The following is a 20,993-nucleotide window of genomic DNA, read 5'->3' as shown; positions in this document are numbered from 1 at the left end:
TTATTTTTATGCAGATATGCAATTAGAATGCCATTCAAATTAGAGGTGTTACTGATTTGATTATGAAAATTAAATACATGTTTTGATGTCAGTTCTAACATGTTGAAAAAGTTTCCAGTCTATGTATTCACTTCTGTTTTAGAAAAGCTTGAGAATGGAAAAGTCTATTTCTTTACTGGTTGGACTTGGTACTATTCTGTGATACCTAGGAAAAGAGGAACTATGAAATAGCATTTCAGAAGTGGTGATAGCTTCTTTCTTGCTACCACAGGACAAAGGAAATGTAGATAAAGAATCTCACAGCACAGCTTTTATTTGGAGGCAGACTTGGTCTGTAATCTTATGAAGGCTTTAATGACTTAGCGCTTGGAATGAGAAATAAGGGAATGTATAACAGGCCAGCCCCAAATACTTGCAGAATCCATGAAGCGAAATGTCCTAAAGAAGTTTACTGGAAAAACACTTAAACACTCAGAAGAACTCAGTGATTTAGGTGCCAAAAAATCCAGTTTCTTAAAGTGCATTCAAGTATTCATTTCTTTCAATGGTACTTAAAGCCCTGAGTATTTTGGATGGTTTAAAATGTGCTGTCTGACATACTGTTTCAATTGAAATTCTTAAATGTCCACTTTAAATTCTTCTGATTTACCAGGTTGAAAGGATTTTTCTTTCTTTTTTGAGATGAGCCATAGAGATCAAATTGGGGCTCTAATGCAAGGAGCCTTATGTGGAAAAGCACAGCCATGACCATATAATAATACTTCAAAATGCAATCACTATAATTTTGCAGTGCTGCCCTCTGTGCAGTATAAACAGTCTTAAAATAACCCTTCTGATACATGTCATTTTGTAAAATGACATATTTGAAAGTACATATGCTAGCTTTGCATTGCTAATAGATGTTTTCTGCTGTTGCATTTATACTGAGATTGTGACTGAGCTCTCTCTGTTCACATTCCCACACATAAATCACCTTATCCATTTAATTACAATATTTATAACTTGGCTTTCCACTTAAAAGGTCCCCCTTCTCAACTTTACTACAGCTTTACTGTTTCTGAAATGGTTTAAAAGGCATTAATGGTCTGTGATTTCCCAAGAGGAGAAATAGGGCATATCTTGTCCTCTTCCCTTTCCTTTTTAAAGGCTGTTAAGAGTTTGTCAAAATTGCAATATTATAATACTACACAGTACACACTATGCTGTATTTGAAGACTACTGTATAATAAATTATATATTCCTCAAGGAGAAGGACAATTCTGTTGTAATGATAAAGCTCCAATACTATTTACCAAATCTTGATCAATCAACTCACTTTGCTTCAGTTACAGATATTTATAAATACCAGTTACACTCATCACTCATAACTAAACTCAGCCATGTAGCTAACTGTGTGACTTTGAGCCTGTCACAGATTCTCAGCCCAACCTACCTCACAGGGTTATTGTTGTGAAGATCAGATTGAGAGGAGGAGGAGAATTAGGTAAGCTGCCTTGAGTTCCTTGGAAGGAAAAATGGCTGGAAATAAATAAACACATTTATTTTCATTTTCATTGTTTGATTATATCACAATCATTGCATTTATATCCAGCCCTTTTTCTTCTTTCAAGGAACCCAAGGCAGCATACATAGCTCAATTTTAACCATAGAACAACAACCCTGAGAGACAGGTTAGGCTGAGTGTCTGACTAGCCCAAAGTTATGCAGCAAGGTTCATAGCTGAATGGAGACTAAAACCTGGGATCTCCCAAGTCCCCAGGCAAAACTAACCACCATACCAAACCAGCTCTAATTAAGCTCTGATTAAGAGAGGGTATTTATGTAATTTAACAGTGACCTACTGTTAATACTGTATTAAAACCATTTCGGAAAAAAAGTTGCATTCCTTTTTCATGTTGAGCAATGGATAACTTTGAAAGTACTTTGAATACTTTATGTGAATTAATGAATATATGTCTAAAATAATAGCCTGCAGTGGTTTAGATTCCATCTAGTAACTGAATGAATGAAATACATCAAGTTTATAGGAGGAAGATTTCCTGTGCCCTACCCGTATTAGTCAACTGCCTCTCCTGAATAATGTAGGATGGAGAAGTGGAGGGCAAAAATTGCCCCAATGTGTGCTTACAAGGCAGCTCATGGAAGGAAAAGGCCCTGTCCTTTCTGCCTGCCACCATCCCACCTTGACCCTTGATCACAACTTCCCCCCACTCAGCTGCTTCCCTTTCACCCCTTTTCTTGCCTTCCTTTTTGACTGTCATCTGCCCAACTCACTTTGGCCCACTCTTGCTACTCCTGCTGAAAGGGTGGCCATTTTGATCTCTTCCATCACTTCTGCTCTCACTTCTGTAATGTGCTTGCAGTTTTCTGGATGGGGCTTATTGCACTATTTTTTCCTACTTCATATCAATACAAAATATAATTGTCTTGGTAATTTACCGTTTAAGCAGCTGTCTCACACCCAGTAAAATACTCATATAAAAATGCTCACAGAAGATAATTGAGTTGCCTGTTTCTGCTGCAGTACAGCTGGTCCGAGCAGTTCTCACATCTTGTTTTATCTCCATGCTTTGTTGGCATCGTTTATCTATTCTGCGGCTGTATGTGTCGCCTTTAGGTGCAGTGGAAAGTGGCTGCGCTTACTTTTATTATCACTATCAGGCAGTTTCCATTTTACCTACAGGCTTGCAGTGGAGAAATGAGCTGCATATGCATTAGGAGATTTTCCTGTGCTTTAGGGGACGTACAAGCCTCTCATCTGCTCAGTGGAAGAGAAAATAACTTAAATCAAGTAATACATTTACAAAGTCTTACTATATTTAGCGTCTAAATGCCAAAAATATATTGCTGTGGATATTTATATTACTTTAAGGAATATGCTTTTTTAACACAAAAACATGTTGTGTTGCTAATCAGTGTTCGATTTCATATAGTTTTGGACCCCTGGAACAAAAGTTGGAGAAAAGAAAATGCATATATAGAGAGCAGGCATATATATCTGCAATGGTATAATAATCTTGTGCTGTTTAAAATAAATGCCGTAGAAAACAATAGGCGATATCCTTTGAAACATGGCGACTGAAAATCACAGGACAGCTTTTGATTGCCACTTACGAAAGTCATTAAAGTTATTTATTTAATTATTAAATTTCTAACCTGCTAAATTCCTAAGTTATCCTTCGAGCAATCATGGGAGCTATCCATCCAAAATCTCAAATGGATAGGGGCCTCTTCCTTTTTACTCCGTTCCTTGATTTCTTGCTGTCCCTCTGTTGCAAAATCACACCTGCAACATACCTTTCAGATATGCTTGTTTCTCAACAGTTGGCTAACAGGTAGGCCTTAACGGAACATGGCATGTCCCATGCTGTGTTGGGCATTTCCAATGGTGCTGTAATTGAGGTAGTATATGTAGCCTTACACTCTGATTGAAGGATCAGTTCCCATTAGAAGTACCGAACACAGGGAAGCCTCGTCGTGATCACTTGTGGCTTGTGTGTCAGATGTGGGCCCAGTGGGGAGTATCCAAGGCTGGTGGACCACCAGTGCCAATGCTACTGGGAGTGGCTCGTACAACTGGAAGTTATTCCTGTATAGCGGAATCTGAGAAACAACTTCAAATGAGCACTTCCAGAATAGGACAAGTCATCAGAGCTCCAGAAAGCACTGCTTAGGGCTGGTTTCTGGTTGTGCTGGCTTCCTGTTGCATTAGTTTCCCTTTTTACTAGTGCACAGGCAGTATTAGTTACTGCCCAGAAAGCTGGTTCAAATGTAAGGTACCAGTTCTTAAATTATTGATTGTATTTTTATGTATGTTGTGATCCACCCCGAGGCTTTGTTGCAATGGGGGCAGCATAGAAATGTTTTAAATAAATAAATAAATAAATAAATAAGGCAACCATTGAATTAAATTCTGTATCAGAAAAGAACTTCCAAATTTAAGGAGGATTTTTAAAATCCAAGACTCTGTCATGTTCACCACGTATAACTCAGAAATGAGCTGAAGCTCTGAATATGACAGTTTATTTCTCAGTTCTACCATGTACTTTCTTGTCTTGTAGCAGCCCATTTGCAGATATATTGTATAATCTTAAAATTCTCTGATCCATAGAACTTTTGCCCAATCTACCGATTTAATCTTGTTAAATACACCACTTCCAGCTTTTGCTTCCCTGATTTGTGTGCCAACATGTTCCTTTCCTTCAATAGTTAAATAGGCCTGACAAATTATAATTATGCCATAAAAATGCCATAAAGGGAGATCACCTGTGGTGCTTTGTGGTGATGTTTTTCATTGCAAACGTTCTTTGACAAGCTTAAACAAAGCTGTTACATGGCAAAGTTCCAAATCTATTTGCATGTGAGTGATTAAAAGAGGGATGTATTGTGGACAAAGCCTCTTATTATTTAACCATTTAAAAACTGAAAATCCAGGTTGTAAATGGTAATGGTAAAATCAGTGATCACTGATACGGGCTGAAAAATAAATAAACCTGACTCTGAAATGAGCTATCCAAAGCCAAGTTCTCTATTTTAGGCTATGACCATTATACACACTTACAGAGTTCCTGTGATTATGAACAATGTCTTATCAGGGTTTCCAATTGCAGAAGTTCTGGAATGTGTTTACAGAGACTTTGTCAGATCTTCCACTCAATGCATAAAGGTCTGACCAGCAGCTGGGCATGGAGGCATGGACACCCATGTGCCCCTCTCTACTTGAGGCCTATACTTGAGCAGGCAAGCAACTGCTGAGGGCTATAAAATCGGGGCATCCTCTCAGCACTTACATGTCTCAGGTGAGTCAAGGGAACCACCAAAAATGAAATGTGCCCTTGAATATGTAGATCTTAAAAGCTGAACACAGGAAATAGTATGCTCCTTGATACCATTTTCAGTGTTCCACTGGTGAGAAAATAAACGATGATCTGATTTTCTGGGACAAAAATCCTTCAGGTTATGCATGTTTCCTGTTCAAGAGCTTCTTTCATAAAAATCCTTGTTCATACTTAACTTTACATTTTATCCTTTCTTTTTATCAACCTGGTTTGTGACCATCTGGTTAGTCTCTGTTTGCTTTTCTTACTTCCAAGTATGGGCCCTTTTTCTTCTGAAGAAAACAACTAAGACTCTGACTTGGACTTACACAAACATACCATGCTGTGCAAGCTTACATCAGAGTTGTAAGTGGTCAGTGAGTTGCACTTAACTTAAAACTGCCTTGACTGGGTGGTCATAATATTATTTCTTGATATTCCTCTGTGTTGGGAATGAGAAAGATGGCTGCTTTGGTTGCTTGTTCCCGAGGGCTGCTGGCTGGGCTTCAGAGAGAAGGAGAACGGGGGGAGGGGTGCGGTTGTGAGCCCACCCAAGACACTGAGATGAGAGAAGCGGAGACACTTATCTCTTGAGAAGTGGAGACACTAAGCCAGACTCCTCAGGTGGGCAAGCAGTCTCAGAATAACCAAGATGTGCAGTTGGCAGAAGGGGACTGGGGGCAGGGGAATTTCACAGATGAGGACCCTACCCCCCTGGCTCTTCACCCCATTTATGTATTGTCAGCAGAGTAGGATGGCCCAACTGGAGGATCAGCATGCAGAGAGGAGGTGTACCCATTATCAGAAGGCCCCTCCTGAAGGGATGGGGCCCAGGCATGCTCATAAGGAGAGTTTCTGGAGGGGAATACTAGATTGGGTTCAGCAAACTGCTCTGTGCATCTTGAGAGATTATGGGTGTTTTATACTTTTTTGTCAATAAAGAACACTTTGCAAGGTCTGTGGTTGTTGAATGTGCCAAGGAGGAACCTGCTCCTGATTCTGCATAGCATAGCATAGCGAAAGTGTGCTATACCTTTCCTTCTCATTCTCTTTAAAAAGCAAGTGCTTTTTAAAGAGGATGCCAGAGATGTGTCAGTATTGTTTTCTTATAATATTTTTCTTTCATATTCTAAATAAAAATGTAATGATTTTTGTACACCACCTTGGCTATTGATGAACAGTTACCACACTGCTCCCAGTGTGATTTGTAATTTGGCTTGGCAGACAAAACAGTTGTCCAAAAATGGTTATGGCCTGTTTAACATTGAATCCAATTACAAGCCAAATTGGACTTCTCACACCCTGATGATGTAATGCAATCACTCTCCTGCACACGTCAGCCCCTTTCCTCCCTCCCTCCCTCCCTCCCTCCCTCCCTGCCTGCCTGCCTGCCTGTCTTGCTTCTCTGCTGCAAGAGTGGTAAGAAGGTCTATTGCTTCCCACTTGGGGTTTATACTGAGGTGAGTCCTGCAACAGGAGCATTTCCCAGCTGTTCTCATGCTAGGCTTGCTACCAGTTCCCAGATGTGGGGTGCTCGTGTGGAGAGAGAGAGAGACTGCCCTCTTTTATTCTTACCTACTTCTGAACAGCAGAAAGAACAAGGGACCATGCTGTATACCTAAACAATCTGGGGTTCAGTACCAGAGGATATTTTTTTCACAAATTTGCATATGCTGATTTACATATGCTTGTAAATCATATACATAACTAAGAATAATTATTATAATTTAAATTGCATAGAAAGCAAGCTAATTAACATCTTGCCTTCTTCAGGACAGAGCTTTACAGTATCCCAAACTGTGCTTGCTTAAAAGTTACTCTGTATGCACCCACACTTTTCCTTGGTATTTCAGGCTCAAATCCAGATAGGGAGGATGGAGTGCCTGGAGTCAACAAAGAGCGTATGGCACCTTAAACATTTACTGATTAATTGCACACTGGCACAGGAAAGTGTGGAAATGGACTGTATTGCGGGCTATAAGAACCATGCTCTCCGACTGCGAAGTTACAAAATTACTATGGAGTAGCCCCTGTGATAGGCAGTTTTGGACTCTAAACGATCAGACCATGGAAGGAAAAGGGGCAGTAGCTCCCCTAGTTTAAAAGGCTGCTGCCTTGGGAGGGAATCTAAGATCTAGTAAATTCAAGACTTCTGAGTTTGAAGGAAAGGGGCAGGCTTGTCGTATGACAGGCGATAGCAATTGGGGCACAGCTCAAAAGATTTGGGTCCTATGTCCACTTTGGCGCATGAGTGAGATGAGTTGTTCTCTGGCTTGCAAGTTGGAGGAAAAAATTAGAGTTGTAATGCTTGCTTTCTAATACTTACTTTAAAAAAAATCCATTTCAAGCTGTTACTGAAAAATATGCACTAACTCGCTCAGAGGGAGAGACAACTGTAAATATAGCTCTTTTTAATCAGTTTTCTCTCCCCCCCCCTTCTTCCTCTTTTACTAAACAGGATTCATAATACTGGTAAGAAAACATAAGATTGTTCTTTATCTTGGAACTTCTCATTCCAAAACTTAATAAACCATGTTTTTATATGAAGTTATCATTTTGGGGGTTGCATTGTCCTCTTGTGAAGTAAGCTATTTTTCTAAGAAGTGTTACATCCCAGCTTGTTCTGGTACTTTCCAGTATTGAGCAATACACATGCTGGCTGCGTATAATAAACCTGCTATGAGTTCTTTTTATATAGGTCCAAACTTCTTTTTTTCAGGTAACACAGTAGACTGGTGGTATTCTGTTATCTGATGAATTACTTGAATTTCATTTGAAAATGGTTTAATATTTGCTCACGCTTGAGAGATCTGGAAAAGACCTGCTTTTCAAACAGTCATCTGGGATATTTAGGGGGAAATGTATGTAGTTGGAAATGTATGTGGAAAAAATGACTGCATAAAGGATATGAATGATATTTTCCTTTAAATTTATCATTATGGTTACACTGTGTTTATATCCCTACGTCTCCTCCACTCAGTTTTACTCTCACAGGACCCTCTGGGGTGAGCAACTTGCCTTGCTGGTGTTTGTATTCCAAGCCAACAGATAGCGTTTGGTGACATCTCTCAAACATTGATTTGAAGTAGAGAACTGTGAAATGGCTAATATTTACATAGGGAATATATTTATTTATTATTTATTTATTTAGCAGACTTATATGCCACCCCATTCACCAAAGCCTCGGGGCGGCTTACAAACATAAATAAATAAATATCATTAATACACTTGTATAAAGTCAGAGGCATCCTGGCCAAAATTGTTAAAAACCAATAAATGAAATCAACAATTAAAATGACATTCAAATAAAAAGGTCTTGGCCTGGCGCCAAAAAGCAAATAACGACGGCGCCAGGCGGACCTCTCTGGGGAGTGCATTCCATAGGTTGGGCGCCACCACAGAGAAAGCCCTCCTCCGGGTACTCACCCTCCTAATGTCCTTCATGGAGGGCTCCTGGAGAAGGGCCTCTGCCGCCAATCTCAAGGGGCGGGAGGGCACTTATGGACGTAAGCACTCCTTAAGGTAACCAGATCCCAAGCTGTTAAGGGCTTTATAGGTGATAACCAACACCTTGAATTGGGCCTGGACTTCAATGGGGAGCCAGTGAAGCTGACGGAGGACTGGAGTCATGTGAGCACAACGCCCCGTCAGCAACCTGGCAGCTCTGTTTTGTACCATCTGAAGTACCCAGACCGTCTTCAAGGGCAGCCCCACGTAGAGCGCATTACAGAAGTCTAGTCGGGAAGTTACCAATGCGTGTGTAACTGTTGCTAGGCAGTCGTTCTCTAGGTAGGGACGCCACTGATGAACCAGCCAAAGTTGAAAGAAAGTGCTCCTCGCCACTGCTGTTAATTGAGCTTCCAGCGAAAGCTCTGGATCAAGGAGCACTCCCAAGCTGCTGACCTTGTCCTTAAGAGGGAGTGCAACCCCATTCAGGACAAGGTCAAGATCCCCTTCCCCGAAGCTTGACCCACCTGCCAACAAGACCTCTGTCTTGTCTGGATTGAGCTTCAGTTTATTGGCCCTCATCCAGCCCATTACCTCGGCCAGGCACCGGTTCAGTACAGTCACTGCCTCACCTGGATTGGTTAAAAACGAGAGGTAGAACTGGGTATCATCAGTGTACTGATGATTCTGCAGCCCACACCTCCTAATGACCACTCCCAGCGGTTTCATGTAGATGTTAAATAGCATGGGGGACAAAATGGATCCCTGCGGGACTCCATGGCATAACTGCCATGGCGCAGAGCCATAGTCCCCCAGCACCACCTTCTGAAATCGGCCGTTGAGATAGGAGCAGAACCACTGCCACGCGATGCCTCCAACTCCCAATCCCACTCGCCTATCCAGAAGGATACCATGGTCAATGGTATCGAAAGCCGCTGAGAGGTCCAGGAGGACCAATAGGGACGCACTTCCCTTGTCTCTCTCCCTGCACAGGTCATCATACAGGGGAGCTACACAATTTTGGAGCTCATGTCAGAAGTGGTAGGCAGATGCTAACTCTCAGCCATTTCACAGTTTGCCCTCCTCACTTCTCCAGTTTGCTTTCTAAAGTCCTTTTCTGCCACCCAGGCATGAATCTTGAAGCTAAGCCTGGCTGAGATAAAATTGCCTGGGGTAACTGGCTGGCGGCCAAACTGTATGCACAGATACCCAGGGCTGGGCTAGTCACAGTTGCAGTCAGCAGCATGGCTGGACTAATTACTCAGCACAGCCCTGCTCAAACATTGGAGGGACATGGGTAAAATTTCTGAAACTGGCACCCCCGGCTTTGCCAGGGTGGGTGGCTTGTCTGATTACCTTATCCCAACTCACCAGAGATGGCGCCTTCGCACACTTGGGTACCTGAGCAGATGGAGAGGTAGCTAGCAGCCACCGCTGCTCGCGTGGCTCTGTGTATGTGAGACGCTAGCCCTGCCGCTGCCGCACTGCAACATTTATCTCAGCCAGGCAGAGCAGGAAGCAGTGGCAAGGTGCTGGAGGACAGCCCTGGGTGCTGTGCGGCTGCTCGGAGTCCCCTAAGCTTCCTTCTTGCCCGCTGAGAGTTAGGCTTTATGATGAATACATGTGGCTACGGGACATACTGTAATTTGTTAACAACTTCACATCACACTCTTCTTGCAGAGTGACTGCAACAAAAAAGGCACAGGGGCAAGTCCTGTCCAAGCATCCTGGCGCTATATTCAGAAACAGCAATCAACTGTTAAAAAAACTTGCAGGAACAGCCAAGACAAATTAAATTGCAGCTGGGTTCTTGGCAAACAGTTATGAAGTCAAAGTCAGTGCCAGTGTGAATTCTTTTGAATGTCTCAGATACCTGGCAAGACAACCGAGATAAGATGGCAGATTTTTTGACTCCCCCAGGCCATAGAGAAGAAGGATCTAATGGGAAGAAAAAATGAGATAGTAGGTGGTTGTTCTTAATAACAGATCCAGTATCAGCACCACCCAGCCTAATTCTTTAAAAAAAAAGGGGGGGTGTTTCTGTCTCAAAAGTAGCCAAAATCATTTAAATAAAACAGAGAGAGGTGCTGGGTGAGGCAGCAACAAGCCCAGTTTCTCCTCCAGGTGAGTGTCACTGGCTTTTATTCAAAGGTGTTTGTTATTTCAAGCTCTGATTTAAGAAGAATAGGATAGAATGCTGCCCTATAAATTCCTGCCTCGCAGATGCCGCTTCTTTTACGTACTGCGTACAACTTCATTGAGCTGCTAGTTGGGACTCCTAGGAAGGGCTTCCTTTGCACAGCTGCTCATCACCCCATCCTCAGTCATCCGCGGCTCAGTATCCTGGTAGACTCCATAAGTTGAAAAAGGTCCCTGTAGCAGATGCTGCGCTGGAACACATGGAAGCTGCCACTATCTGTACAGTGATGGGAGCCCAGTTAAAGGCCCCGACCTTTCCCATGTGGGTTGCTTCTGTGACAGGTAAATAGGATTCAAACAGATCCATAAACTGGTGAAGGGCTCAATCTTATGCATATTTAGGGGAAAAATCCTAGAACTCCCAGCATTCCACAGCCAGCATGGTGACTGTAACACAGGTGTGATTTATGTACCCTTGGAGACAAATTCTGACCCAGTTACACAAGGTATGGACAATTTAGATGTACTGTTGATACGTTTTTGTTGTTTTTATTGACAGTTCCATCAAATAGTCTCCCCTTTTGATGGAAAATTCCTGAGCTTGGGTGTATAACAGGATTTCCAGCTTGAGCCAAAAGCTCATGAAAATTACTTTTTATTCATTGATTTGATTTAAAGTATTTGGACTTATACAACATTCCTTTAGTGGATATTTATCATGGTAAATCCGAGTCATTCAGACCAACTAAAAAACTGCAAAAGAAACATTAACTTACAACTAAAGCTCAGTCACAGTGGGATATAATTAATCAAAAGCATCAAGCGTTTGCAGACTGAAATCTCCCCCACCCCCCGCCTGCCCCATCCAGCCTGCTGGCCTTTCAGTAAAGCCTTTGGTCTATTCCAGTATAACTCTTCCTTTATTCTTATTATTCTGACAAATATTAGCTTTCCCAGCAACTGCAGCACCAAAATAGGAAGTGGAACAGGAGGAGATGCCCCAGTTAACGTAAAAAAAGCTTTGCTGGGTCAGATCAATGCAGCCGCACCCTCCTCATGTTTCCAGCAACTGGCATTGGTGGCAAGATACAGGCACTATGTGTAGTAGCCCTTAATAGAGTTCTACTCCATGAATTATCTGGTCCTCCTTTAAAGTCATCCATGTTGGTGGTTTTTCACAGAAGTGCCCTCCTATCATGGGGGGTGGCAGGAAGGAGCACCCTTTGCTGGTTGCATGCAGTGATGGATGTGCCACTCGTTCTGATCAGCTAGCTCTGTCATCCCCACCCAACTTGCAAAAGCATTAAGCATCCAAATGAGCTTCAAGAGATACTGGAAGATGCTGGGTGGCTGGAAGAAATCAAGAGGTCATCAAATTCTTACAAATTCAAATGCTATCGTCAGGAAGCAAGCATAGAGAGGACAAGGTGGTGACTCCACAGAGCCAAGCACAATTCTCCGGTGGTAGGCGATTTGCTCTGCCAGTTCTTCTGTGCATCACACGCCACACGCATGGGCTCTGCGCCTGCATGGAGTCTGTTGTCGGAAGACTCCAAAGCTAAGTGTTAGTTTGGGTGTGAGACCCTCCCCTCCCTGTTCCCTGCATCCATGATGGGGGTTCCCACCCATCCCTTCACTTTCTTTTTGACCACCTCCATGCTTAGGTCAGGAAGTGCTTCTCTCCTCAACTTGTGTTATTTTTTCAGTGTTTATTAGCTTTTTATCCCTACCACTTTCTACTTGTTGGCTCCCTACTCACCCACCATCTCTCCTTGAGTTTCATTTTCATTCATCGCTTGTAAAATTCACCTCCCCCCTTTCCTACCTGTTTCCTCTTTGATCTTTTGCATCCCAGCTGGACTGATGATGTTTAGTCTGCCCCCACACAGCCCTGAATGCTGAACCCAGTTCCCCATGGGACATGAGATTGCCTGGTTCTCTTCTGCCACCTGTCTTAACTCTTCAGCCCTGCCTCCCCTTCTAGTTTGTGCATGGCAACCCATTGGTTTTTAAACTGATAATTTGTGTTTTATACAAGCAGCACTTATGAATATAATTGCAAAGAAATTATATCATCACTATAAGGGAGTGGAAGATTCTAAAACTGGAAGAGTTAGCATAGCAGTTGCTCAAGAGTTTTGGATATCGTGTGTGGGGGGAGCCATTGTGGTGTGTGGTTATAGTCTTAGCCCTTACTGGCCATAAAACTCACTGGGTGACTGGGCCAGGCAGGGTTGCTGCTGCGAGGATAAAATGAAGCCAAGACTCCTTGGCCTCCTCACAAGAGGAAAAAAGTGGGGATAGAAATGAAAAGCAATAATAAATAATATTCATGGGTCTGCCTCCTGATCAAATGAAAATGGTGAGTGCAGTATTCTGAAGCAAGACCTAAGAACCTGGGTTTTACAGATGTAAATATGAACATTGGTCTTTCAGGTTGTTTATACTGCGGAAGCAAGACACTAGATTTAACAGACTATCACTCAAAAGGCCTATCAATTCAATATAACAAAAGCAAATCCTTCAAGTTTTCTTTCTTTCTGGTTTTACCTTTGAACTCCAGCAATAAGAAGTGCAGAGTAGTCTCTGCAGTTTCAGTACTTTCAGAACTGAGAGTTGTAACATCTTAGGGCTTCCCTACATGAGGCATTTATTGTGCTCTCGTGAACCCTCACTTACAAAAGTTTATGGGGCCTTTTCACAACATCATCTCCTCCAGAGCTGTTTTGCATATTTTTTTAGAGCAAGAAAGGACTGCTTTTCTTTTTTAAACTGCAGCAAATAAGCCTCATGAGGTCATAATTCTGCTATAGTGCAGCTATACCATGCAGTTGGTTAATAGAATTTATAGAAAGCAGAGAAATACAAACCCGGGGGGTGGGGGGATGTTAAGGGTACACTTTTCCTCCTGCAGTAAAAACAGGGGGGGAAAAACAGTGAATGAAACTCCTGCTGTAGAGAGGCCCTTAAATTCATGTTTGCCAACATTTGCGTTATTTACACATTTACAGGCTTTTAAAAGAATGATTTTAGAGGCCGGAAGCAGTGGTATGCAGAGGAAGTGCTATTTGTAAGGCAAGCCAAATCCATAAAAAAGCTTTTGTGTCTGCTTTCAGTACAATGCCTAAGACAGTAAGTGCAAACCCGCAAGCACCCTCACATTTCTTCATGGTCTCTGGGCATCACACACATGAGCTCTGCGCACACGTGTAGAGCTCATTCAGGAAGATTCCAAAGCTGATTAACTATTATTTGGCAGGAGCCCCTTCGCACCAGCTGGGCCTTCCAGATTCAGCTCTGGAATCTTCCCGAATGACTTCCACGTGTGTGCATAGCGCCCGTGTGTGTGAATGCACAGATGACCACTCAAGGAACGATAGTTACAGGTAGGCAGCCCGTCTTTCCTGTTCCATCATCTGTGGATTTGTCTCTGAATTGCTTAGATCCCATAGAAAATATTTGTTAGGGTTTGGGCAGATGATGAAGATTAATAACCATAACCACAATAATAAATTCATTATTTTAATGTTATTACCTTTGTGTACCACCCAATAGTCAAAACTCTCTTATATGTTACTTGTTTACATTTATGTGCCCAAAGGAGTTGACAGCATATGAATGCATCATTACAGGTGATGCTCTTATTTCACTGGAAAACATAACAAGCCTCATAATTCATTTCAGTAATACCAGCCGTCTAACATTGTACAATCATTCCAAAATGGACAGCATCAGTCATGAGCACATGATAGCAATTGATAGGATGGATCATGGCTTCAAAAGTGAGAAAGGCAAAAATAGCAAGCAGCATTCATTCATGCAGCCTGCAGCTGGTGTGCTCTCACACGGCCCTTTCTCTCATTCTGGCACCATTCTTAAAGCAAGACTGTAGCTAAGCCTACTTCTATTTTATACTGTGGCTTTAAACATTTACAGTTTTACAGTGCCTTTCATGGTTTTAAATGGTTATGAACTTATTGCTTATTGGGCAGCATTGAAATATCATCTATAAATAAATACTTGTTAATAAATGTCTTTGGGAGTGTAATAAAGGGATGTTGAGCATGGTAGAGAAGGATGGAGGAGGAAATTAGAATGCACTGCACTGCCTAATCAATGAAAAGTTGCCTAACCTTCCATGTGTACTATTCCTCTAGATTGAGAATTCGTGTATAATGGATAGCACAGAGGCTTGTAAAAAGATGCTGGGTAGCTTTGCTTCGTGCTGCCAAGGAGTGCGGACAATATCCCACCGAGGCCTATGACGGGCATGCACAGAAGTGGCTTCTTCCTGGTTGGAAGACACTGCCCACACTCACTTAATTCTTGAAAACTCTGTGATGAATGCAAAGGTTGATAAGCTTTACATTCCTGTGATGTGGGATTACCTGGTAGACAGCAAAAGTGGACTTCTGGAGGCCAAGTTGCAGAGTGACTTGTACGTCACATCTGAAAGGTTAACTACCCACCAGCTATCATTCAGTGGTCTGACAAGCTTACTGTTGCTACTACCATTGAGTGTATAACCTACACTTATTTACATTTACATGTATTTATAGGCCGCCTATAATTGCTGAGGGAAGCATGTAAAGGAAAGCACCCTTTGGGCAAGATCCTGCTGGGATTTCTCTAAGCTATTCAGTTCGGAGGTTTATGGACATCCAGTGTAGAGTGGTGGGAGTGGCAGAGGTGAACTTTGTCTCTTCCTCATCCTGCTCAGTATTTTCACTGGATGTACTTTTTTGCCTGTGAAGCGGGAACATCTCAGAGCAGGGGGGAAAGAAGCTGAAGCAGCCTCCGTATTTCTTTAATCTCAGCTGCTGCAACCTCCTCCCTTCCCTGCCTCCAAACACTCCATTTTCACCCTCTCTGAGGTTGCTTCTCCAACTCTGGAGAGCAGCCAACTCACTTCTTATGCTGGCTCAGAGAGGAAGGTAGGACTTAGAGGTCCAATTCTGATTTCCAAGGTCACAGTGCTTCGACGACAACTGGGATCCATAGGATCATTCATGCTACATATATTGGAAATACAAAGAAAATCAAATAATTTTCTTTTTCTTTTAAATAATATTGTTATGGATTATTACTGCAGTTAGATAGGGTTTTATACCATGTTCCTTTTTTGGCTCTTCCCCCTTCTTTTTCTATTATATTGGAAATAAAAAAATATAAAGGGATGGTAGCTTGTGGCTCTCCAGATGTGCTGGCCTGCACATCTTTGCCTGTGCTGGTTAGGACTGTTGAGGGTTATCGGCTAAAACACCTGGAGAGCCAAAGATAGTCCACTCCTATCTTAAAGGGTGAAACATGGGTGGAGGGAATGGATAGCAGATTTGTGCCATGTATGTTCCTGCTGCTTCTCAAAATTCCTCAACTCAAGGAGTTCCCCAACCCATGAGAAAAGCAAAATATATACATTTTCTTGCCATTGTATACTCCTTTGGCTTGATCATTCCCATCACAGCTGTGTACCAGTGTTGGTTCTTTGCTTTGTTTTGTTTTCAACCCATCCTGTTAGAAAGTATGCTGCTTTTTGAATGTTTCATTGTGCTTGTTGCATGAGAAAGGAGAAGGTCATGGCACTTTTTATATGGCAGAAATACTGGATCAAATGGGAAGGCTCTCTATAGCCTTTCCCAATGTATGGCTATTCTACTAAACCCTGCTTCCTTTCATCAGGCAAGGGATGAGCTTTGAATGAGAACATTTGAAAGGGTACAGCCCTTCTATATAAGGAATAAATAGAAAACATTTTCCTGTACCAGGAAAGATGTGCTTAGAAACCAATATTGGAAGGTGAGACCCTGTTTAAATAAGAGGTGCTTTATTTCTTTTCCTTTATTTTTTTTTCCGTCCTACAAGACTGAGCATGCAGTGACATTTCAGAATTGAGAAAGTGAATGAGATTCTGCAAAAGAAAGAAAGAGGCAATACTCCGAAGCTTGACAATAAGGCTTGAAAAGCTTTCCCTTGCCGGCTTTCTATACCTACCCTGTGTTCAGTGTACTTAGTATTCAGAGCTTGAGCAAACTGGAATGGTCTACCTTCCTCTCCTGGCTTACTCTCAGGAGAAGAGAATCTTTAGCTAAAGGGCTCTTTTTTCTTGTTGCTTATTAGCTATTTAAAAATAGAGGCAAATTCTGCTGAACCTCTTATAAGAAAGTATATCACAGTTAAGGGACTGCTGAACTTTGCCTCCTTTACTTTTGCAAAAGAAATCAAGTTAGAAGTATATGATTAATGTTGTATTAATAAAAAAGAACTATATATTTTCTTTCAGTATTACTACTCTCAATGCTAACAAATACACTAGACTATGAGCTACCCATGCTTTTAATGGCAGTCATGTTTTCTGGAGTCTTAAACTTCTAATTTGGTAATATATTTCAAAAAGAAAATGGCAGGTGAAATTGCCAGGTTGAAATATGGAAAATCTTTTTTCCCTTTCATTCTCTGACTGCATGGAAAGCTGCTGTCTCCCGCCTGATACCTTACTAGGTTTTGTTGCCCACAGGAAGTGTAGGGCAAGACAGAAGCCTCTTTTGTTTTCCTCCTCCCCAGAAAACCACTGCAAGAATCATCTCAATTCCCTAAGGAATATATTTAATGGGTTGAGTGGTGGGGGAAGGGAATGCTTCTCCCAAAAGAAGCACTTGCTGGTGAATTGGTAATGGCTATGCTGTTGACCCCCCCCCCCCCCGACACACACACATGCTCTTCAGGTTGGGGGAACAGAATCTTGAAACAAATTTTCTTGCTAGGGGTTGCCAACTGACCAGGGAAAAAAATGACCTGGCTCAATTCTAGCTTTCACAGCAGCTCATTCACAGCAGCTCAATCAACAGGTGGATCTTTTCCAAGAATGATTACTCTTAATGTTTGAAGATTAGGTTGCTTATCAAGGGATGGGAATATCAAAGGCTGTAAAAGCAAGCAACCAAGCTGGCTTGTAATAGCACATTGGATACAGATTTTGAGTACAATTTGTGCATGTCTATTTGGAAATAAGTTCTATTGGGTGTTCTATTGATGGTTGAACCTTTAATTTGCAATCTAAACTTTACTTTTATTTATTTAAAACATTTTACCCTGTCCTTTCTAGAAGACTCAGGATGACTTAGAATCATACATTGTTGTTGTTGTTAGTTGCAAAGTCATGTCCGACCCATCGTGACCCCATGGACAACATTCCTCCAGGTCTTCCTGTCCTCCATCATCCCCTGGAGTCCACTTAAGCTCACACCAACTGCTTCAGTGACTCCATCTAGCCACCTCATTCTCTGCCGTCCCCTTCTTCTTTTGCCGTCAATTGTTCCCAGCATTAGGCTCTTCTCCAGGGAGTCCTTCCTTCTCATTAGGTGGCCAAAGTATTTGAGTTTAATCTTCAGCATCTGGCCTTCTAAAGAGCAGTCAAGGTTGATCTCCTCTAGGACTGACTGGTTTGATCACCTTGCAGTCCAAGGGACTCGCAGGAGTCTCCTCCAGCACCACAATTCAAAGGCCTCAATTCTTCAGCGCTCAGCGTTCCTTATGATCCAACTTTCACAGCCATACATAATAATATTAAATACAATAATATGATTAAAACAGTAAAAAACATAAACCAAACATTTCATAAAATGAAGAAAAGGAAAAGAGAAAAGAAAGTGTGACTGTGGACAGATCTTTAAAACATCTAAAATCCTTATTATTAAAGTGTTGGCTACTTAACCTGGCGCCAGAAGGAGTATAAGGTTCGCACCAGGCAGACCTTTCTGGGGAGTGCATTCCATAAGGGCTAAACAGCATTCTTTATTCAAAGTGCAGCAAACAGCTGATCTTCACTTTCTTTTTTCTCTGCAGTATAATAATTGTACCTCCAGGTAAGTGTACAGAACTCTGATCTGGTCTAGGACCAGCACAGAAGGGTGACCAAGATTTAAACCACCTTATCCAGTCATTTCCCCTATACATACATTGATCTATCAGATAGTGGCAACCTTCTGCTTTGATCGCTACCTGAGATCCCCCCCCCCCAATTTTTTAGCACCTGGGTGCAAGTGGGCAGAAATAATTATGGGAGAGAATAGTTGGATGGGAAGGCTTAAACCTACTTTTCCTGTACACAGAGATCCCAGTTTGGATCTTGGGCCACATCCTTACCTGGAATTAAAAAGGGAAATGAGTGTCAACTGCATGCTACATATGTAACGTACTATGTAGTTTAGGTGTGTTCTTGTGGATTTCATAATATAATTTGTGTTGGTACTGCAAAAACATAACGTAATGAAATAGTAATAGTATGTAATGAAAACTGTAAAGAAATAGTGTATAAAATGTAATTCATTTCTTTATCACTGTAAAGCAGTTTTTAAAGTGTACTTACATCAAGCAATGCAGGATTGGAGCCATAGCAGGAAAGCATTAAAACTACCATAGTAATTTTTCTTTCTTTCTTGCAATTTGCAGCTGTTGCTCAATTCAAATTGGAGATGGCAGAAATCACTTCACAAACAAACATCAAAGAGAAGGTATGATCTCTAATTAACATTTAGTAGTGCAGCATTCTTCAATCTAGCACCCTCCAGATGTGCTGGAACCAGTACATCTGGAGGGTGCTATACTGGGGAAGGCTTCTATACCATACCATATGTACGGCAGGTATATGATATCTCAAGTCTGTAGGAGCCCTGTCCTTTTTTTTGCATCTGAACATTCAGTTTCCCTGAAGTCCTGCCTTCTATATTGAAGTCTGTGAGGAAAGAACTAAAATTCTGTAACCATAAAATGTAGGGCAAAGAGTAATAAGCTTGAGTCTACAATGGGATTTTTATTAGAATTGAGCACTGCCAAAGTCGATAGAATGTAATTCAGGAAGCTGTTAACATATTAGACATATCATGTCTATCAAGAGAACTATGAATTATTTTAATACCGCTAAGAAATTCTCGTATGAGCAGAAAGATAGCTGGAAAGCAATGAATTCCACCACAGTTCCAGAAGTTCCCTGGCATAGCCCTCTCAATGGTGACTTTGCTCCTAAACCATGGCAAATGGTGCTTTTTGAGGTGAATGTGGACTAATGGACTTGGAATGTGATTATTGGTCTAGGAACATTTGGAGGCCTTAGGTTTTACTGCTAAAGGTTAGGATTTTCTGACATTTCTCTGTAATATTGCAAATGACAAGTAAAAGTCAGAATTGACCTGATTTCTGACATTTGCACAAGGTTTCCTTGACAAAAAGAATTATAGTTGCCTTTTATCCACAAGTAAAGAAGGAACTGCAGTAGTGCCACAGCACAAACCCATACATGCCTGCACAGAAGTACAGGCTGATGTCAGTGTGGCTTATTGCCAGGTATGTGGCTTGCAATATAAATTATATTTGAAATAATCCATTTGAACAATTTTGAGTTCCCAGGCCACACTGCACAGGTTTCATTCAGAGTCAGTGGCTTCCAGATACATGATGTATGGTTTAGTGGCATAGCTTTCCAGTGCAGAATGAATTAAAAACCTGGAGTGGCCTGAACTCTAAATGGTTTGAAGAACTGAAAGAGTTATTCCTTTTAAAGTAAATTGGCATTTATTTTGGAAAACAAGCTTTCAATTTCAAGTACTTATTCCATAATAAAGAGGTTTTTTCCCCTTTTTTTGGGGATAGATGAAGAGGTGTGTTTAATTGCTTTCTAAATATCTTTAATTTGAAAGAAATGCTCATATCTTGCAGGAGAAACCCACATTTTTTTCTTGATGAAAAATATGAATAATAAAAGGCAGACAATGAAAAGTTTTATTTTTCTGGAGTGACAGGTCTAAAACACTGCTGAGGAAGCTGCAGGCAGCACCAGCGTGTGGTGTCGTCCTGGCTGTGGAATGGGCTCCTCAGAGAGGTGCGCCTGGTGCCAACGCTTTTTTCATTTCGATGCCAAGCCAACCCCTTTTTATTTTCCCATTATTTTAAATGTTAGTAGTAGTTTTAAGATTGATTTTATATATTATTATCTGGATGCTGTATCTTTATTTATTTTATTAAAAACCTGGAGTGGCCTGAATTCTAAATGGTTTGAACAATTGAAAGATTTATTCCTTTTAAATTGCCCTTAGACACTGTGAAGGGTGGGATATAAAAGCTATACATAAATAAAGCAATAAATAAATTAATTAAAATGGCTGACCTTTGCCATGAAATTCCTTCCTTTTTACCAGGGATGTGCAGCTTGGGGATCTCCAGATGCTTTGGCCTAGAATTTTCATTAGCCCCAGTCAGCATAGTCAGTGTACACCAAAACACCTGAGGGGCCACAAGTTGTCCATCCCTGCTTTATCTTCACTCAGGTACCCCTTTGTTCTTTGCCCGTCTGCTGCATCCCTCACCAGAGACCTCTGAATTGGGTGTATCTCGAGGAAGCTACCTCTAAAGCTGGGGTGCAGCCTGAGGGTTTAATTGCATTTCAGGGAAACTCCTGGGGCTCCTTATTGCACTGGTGTGCAGGGCCAAAGGCAAAAGGGGTAAAGCCCTAATTACCAGCATATTTTAGCGTAAGCTGCCAGTAACTAAGCCTTAGGAAAGGGCTTTCAGTCTTTTAGAATGATGGGGGGAGGGACT

The 20,993-nt window shown here is 41.6% G+C and overlaps 1 protein-coding gene across 3 annotated transcripts in view; it reads left to right on the top strand.

Moving 5' to 3' along the window:
* The window catches only part of SPATS2L (spermatogenesis associated serine rich 2 like), a 98,248-nt gene that overhangs the window by 22,808 nt on the left and 54,447 nt on the right, over positions 1 to 20,993 (top strand). For 2 of the 3 annotated variants that reach the window (XM_044431845.1, XM_044431843.1), the window contains exon 2: positions 18,852 to 18,913. In XM_044431845.1, coding sequence (XP_044287780.1) covers positions 18,875 to 18,913 — 39 coding nt within the window. In that variant the 5' untranslated portion in view covers positions 18,852 to 18,874. Of the gene's footprint in view, positions 1 to 6,212; positions 6,278 to 18,851; positions 18,914 to 20,993 lie in introns of those variants that run through there. The other variant, XM_044431844.1, reaches the window with a different exon arrangement.

This window comes from Varanus komodoensis, unplaced genomic scaffold, assembly GCF_004798865.1.
Source record: "Varanus komodoensis strain SLA01 unplaced genomic scaffold, ASM479886v1 scaffold23, whole genome shotgun sequence".
Classification (NCBI taxonomy): domain Eukaryota; kingdom Metazoa; phylum Chordata; class Lepidosauria; order Squamata; family Varanidae; genus Varanus; species Varanus komodoensis.
The sequence above is the reverse complement of the archived record's forward strand: the minus strand, read 5'-3'. Positions and strand labels throughout refer to the sequence as shown.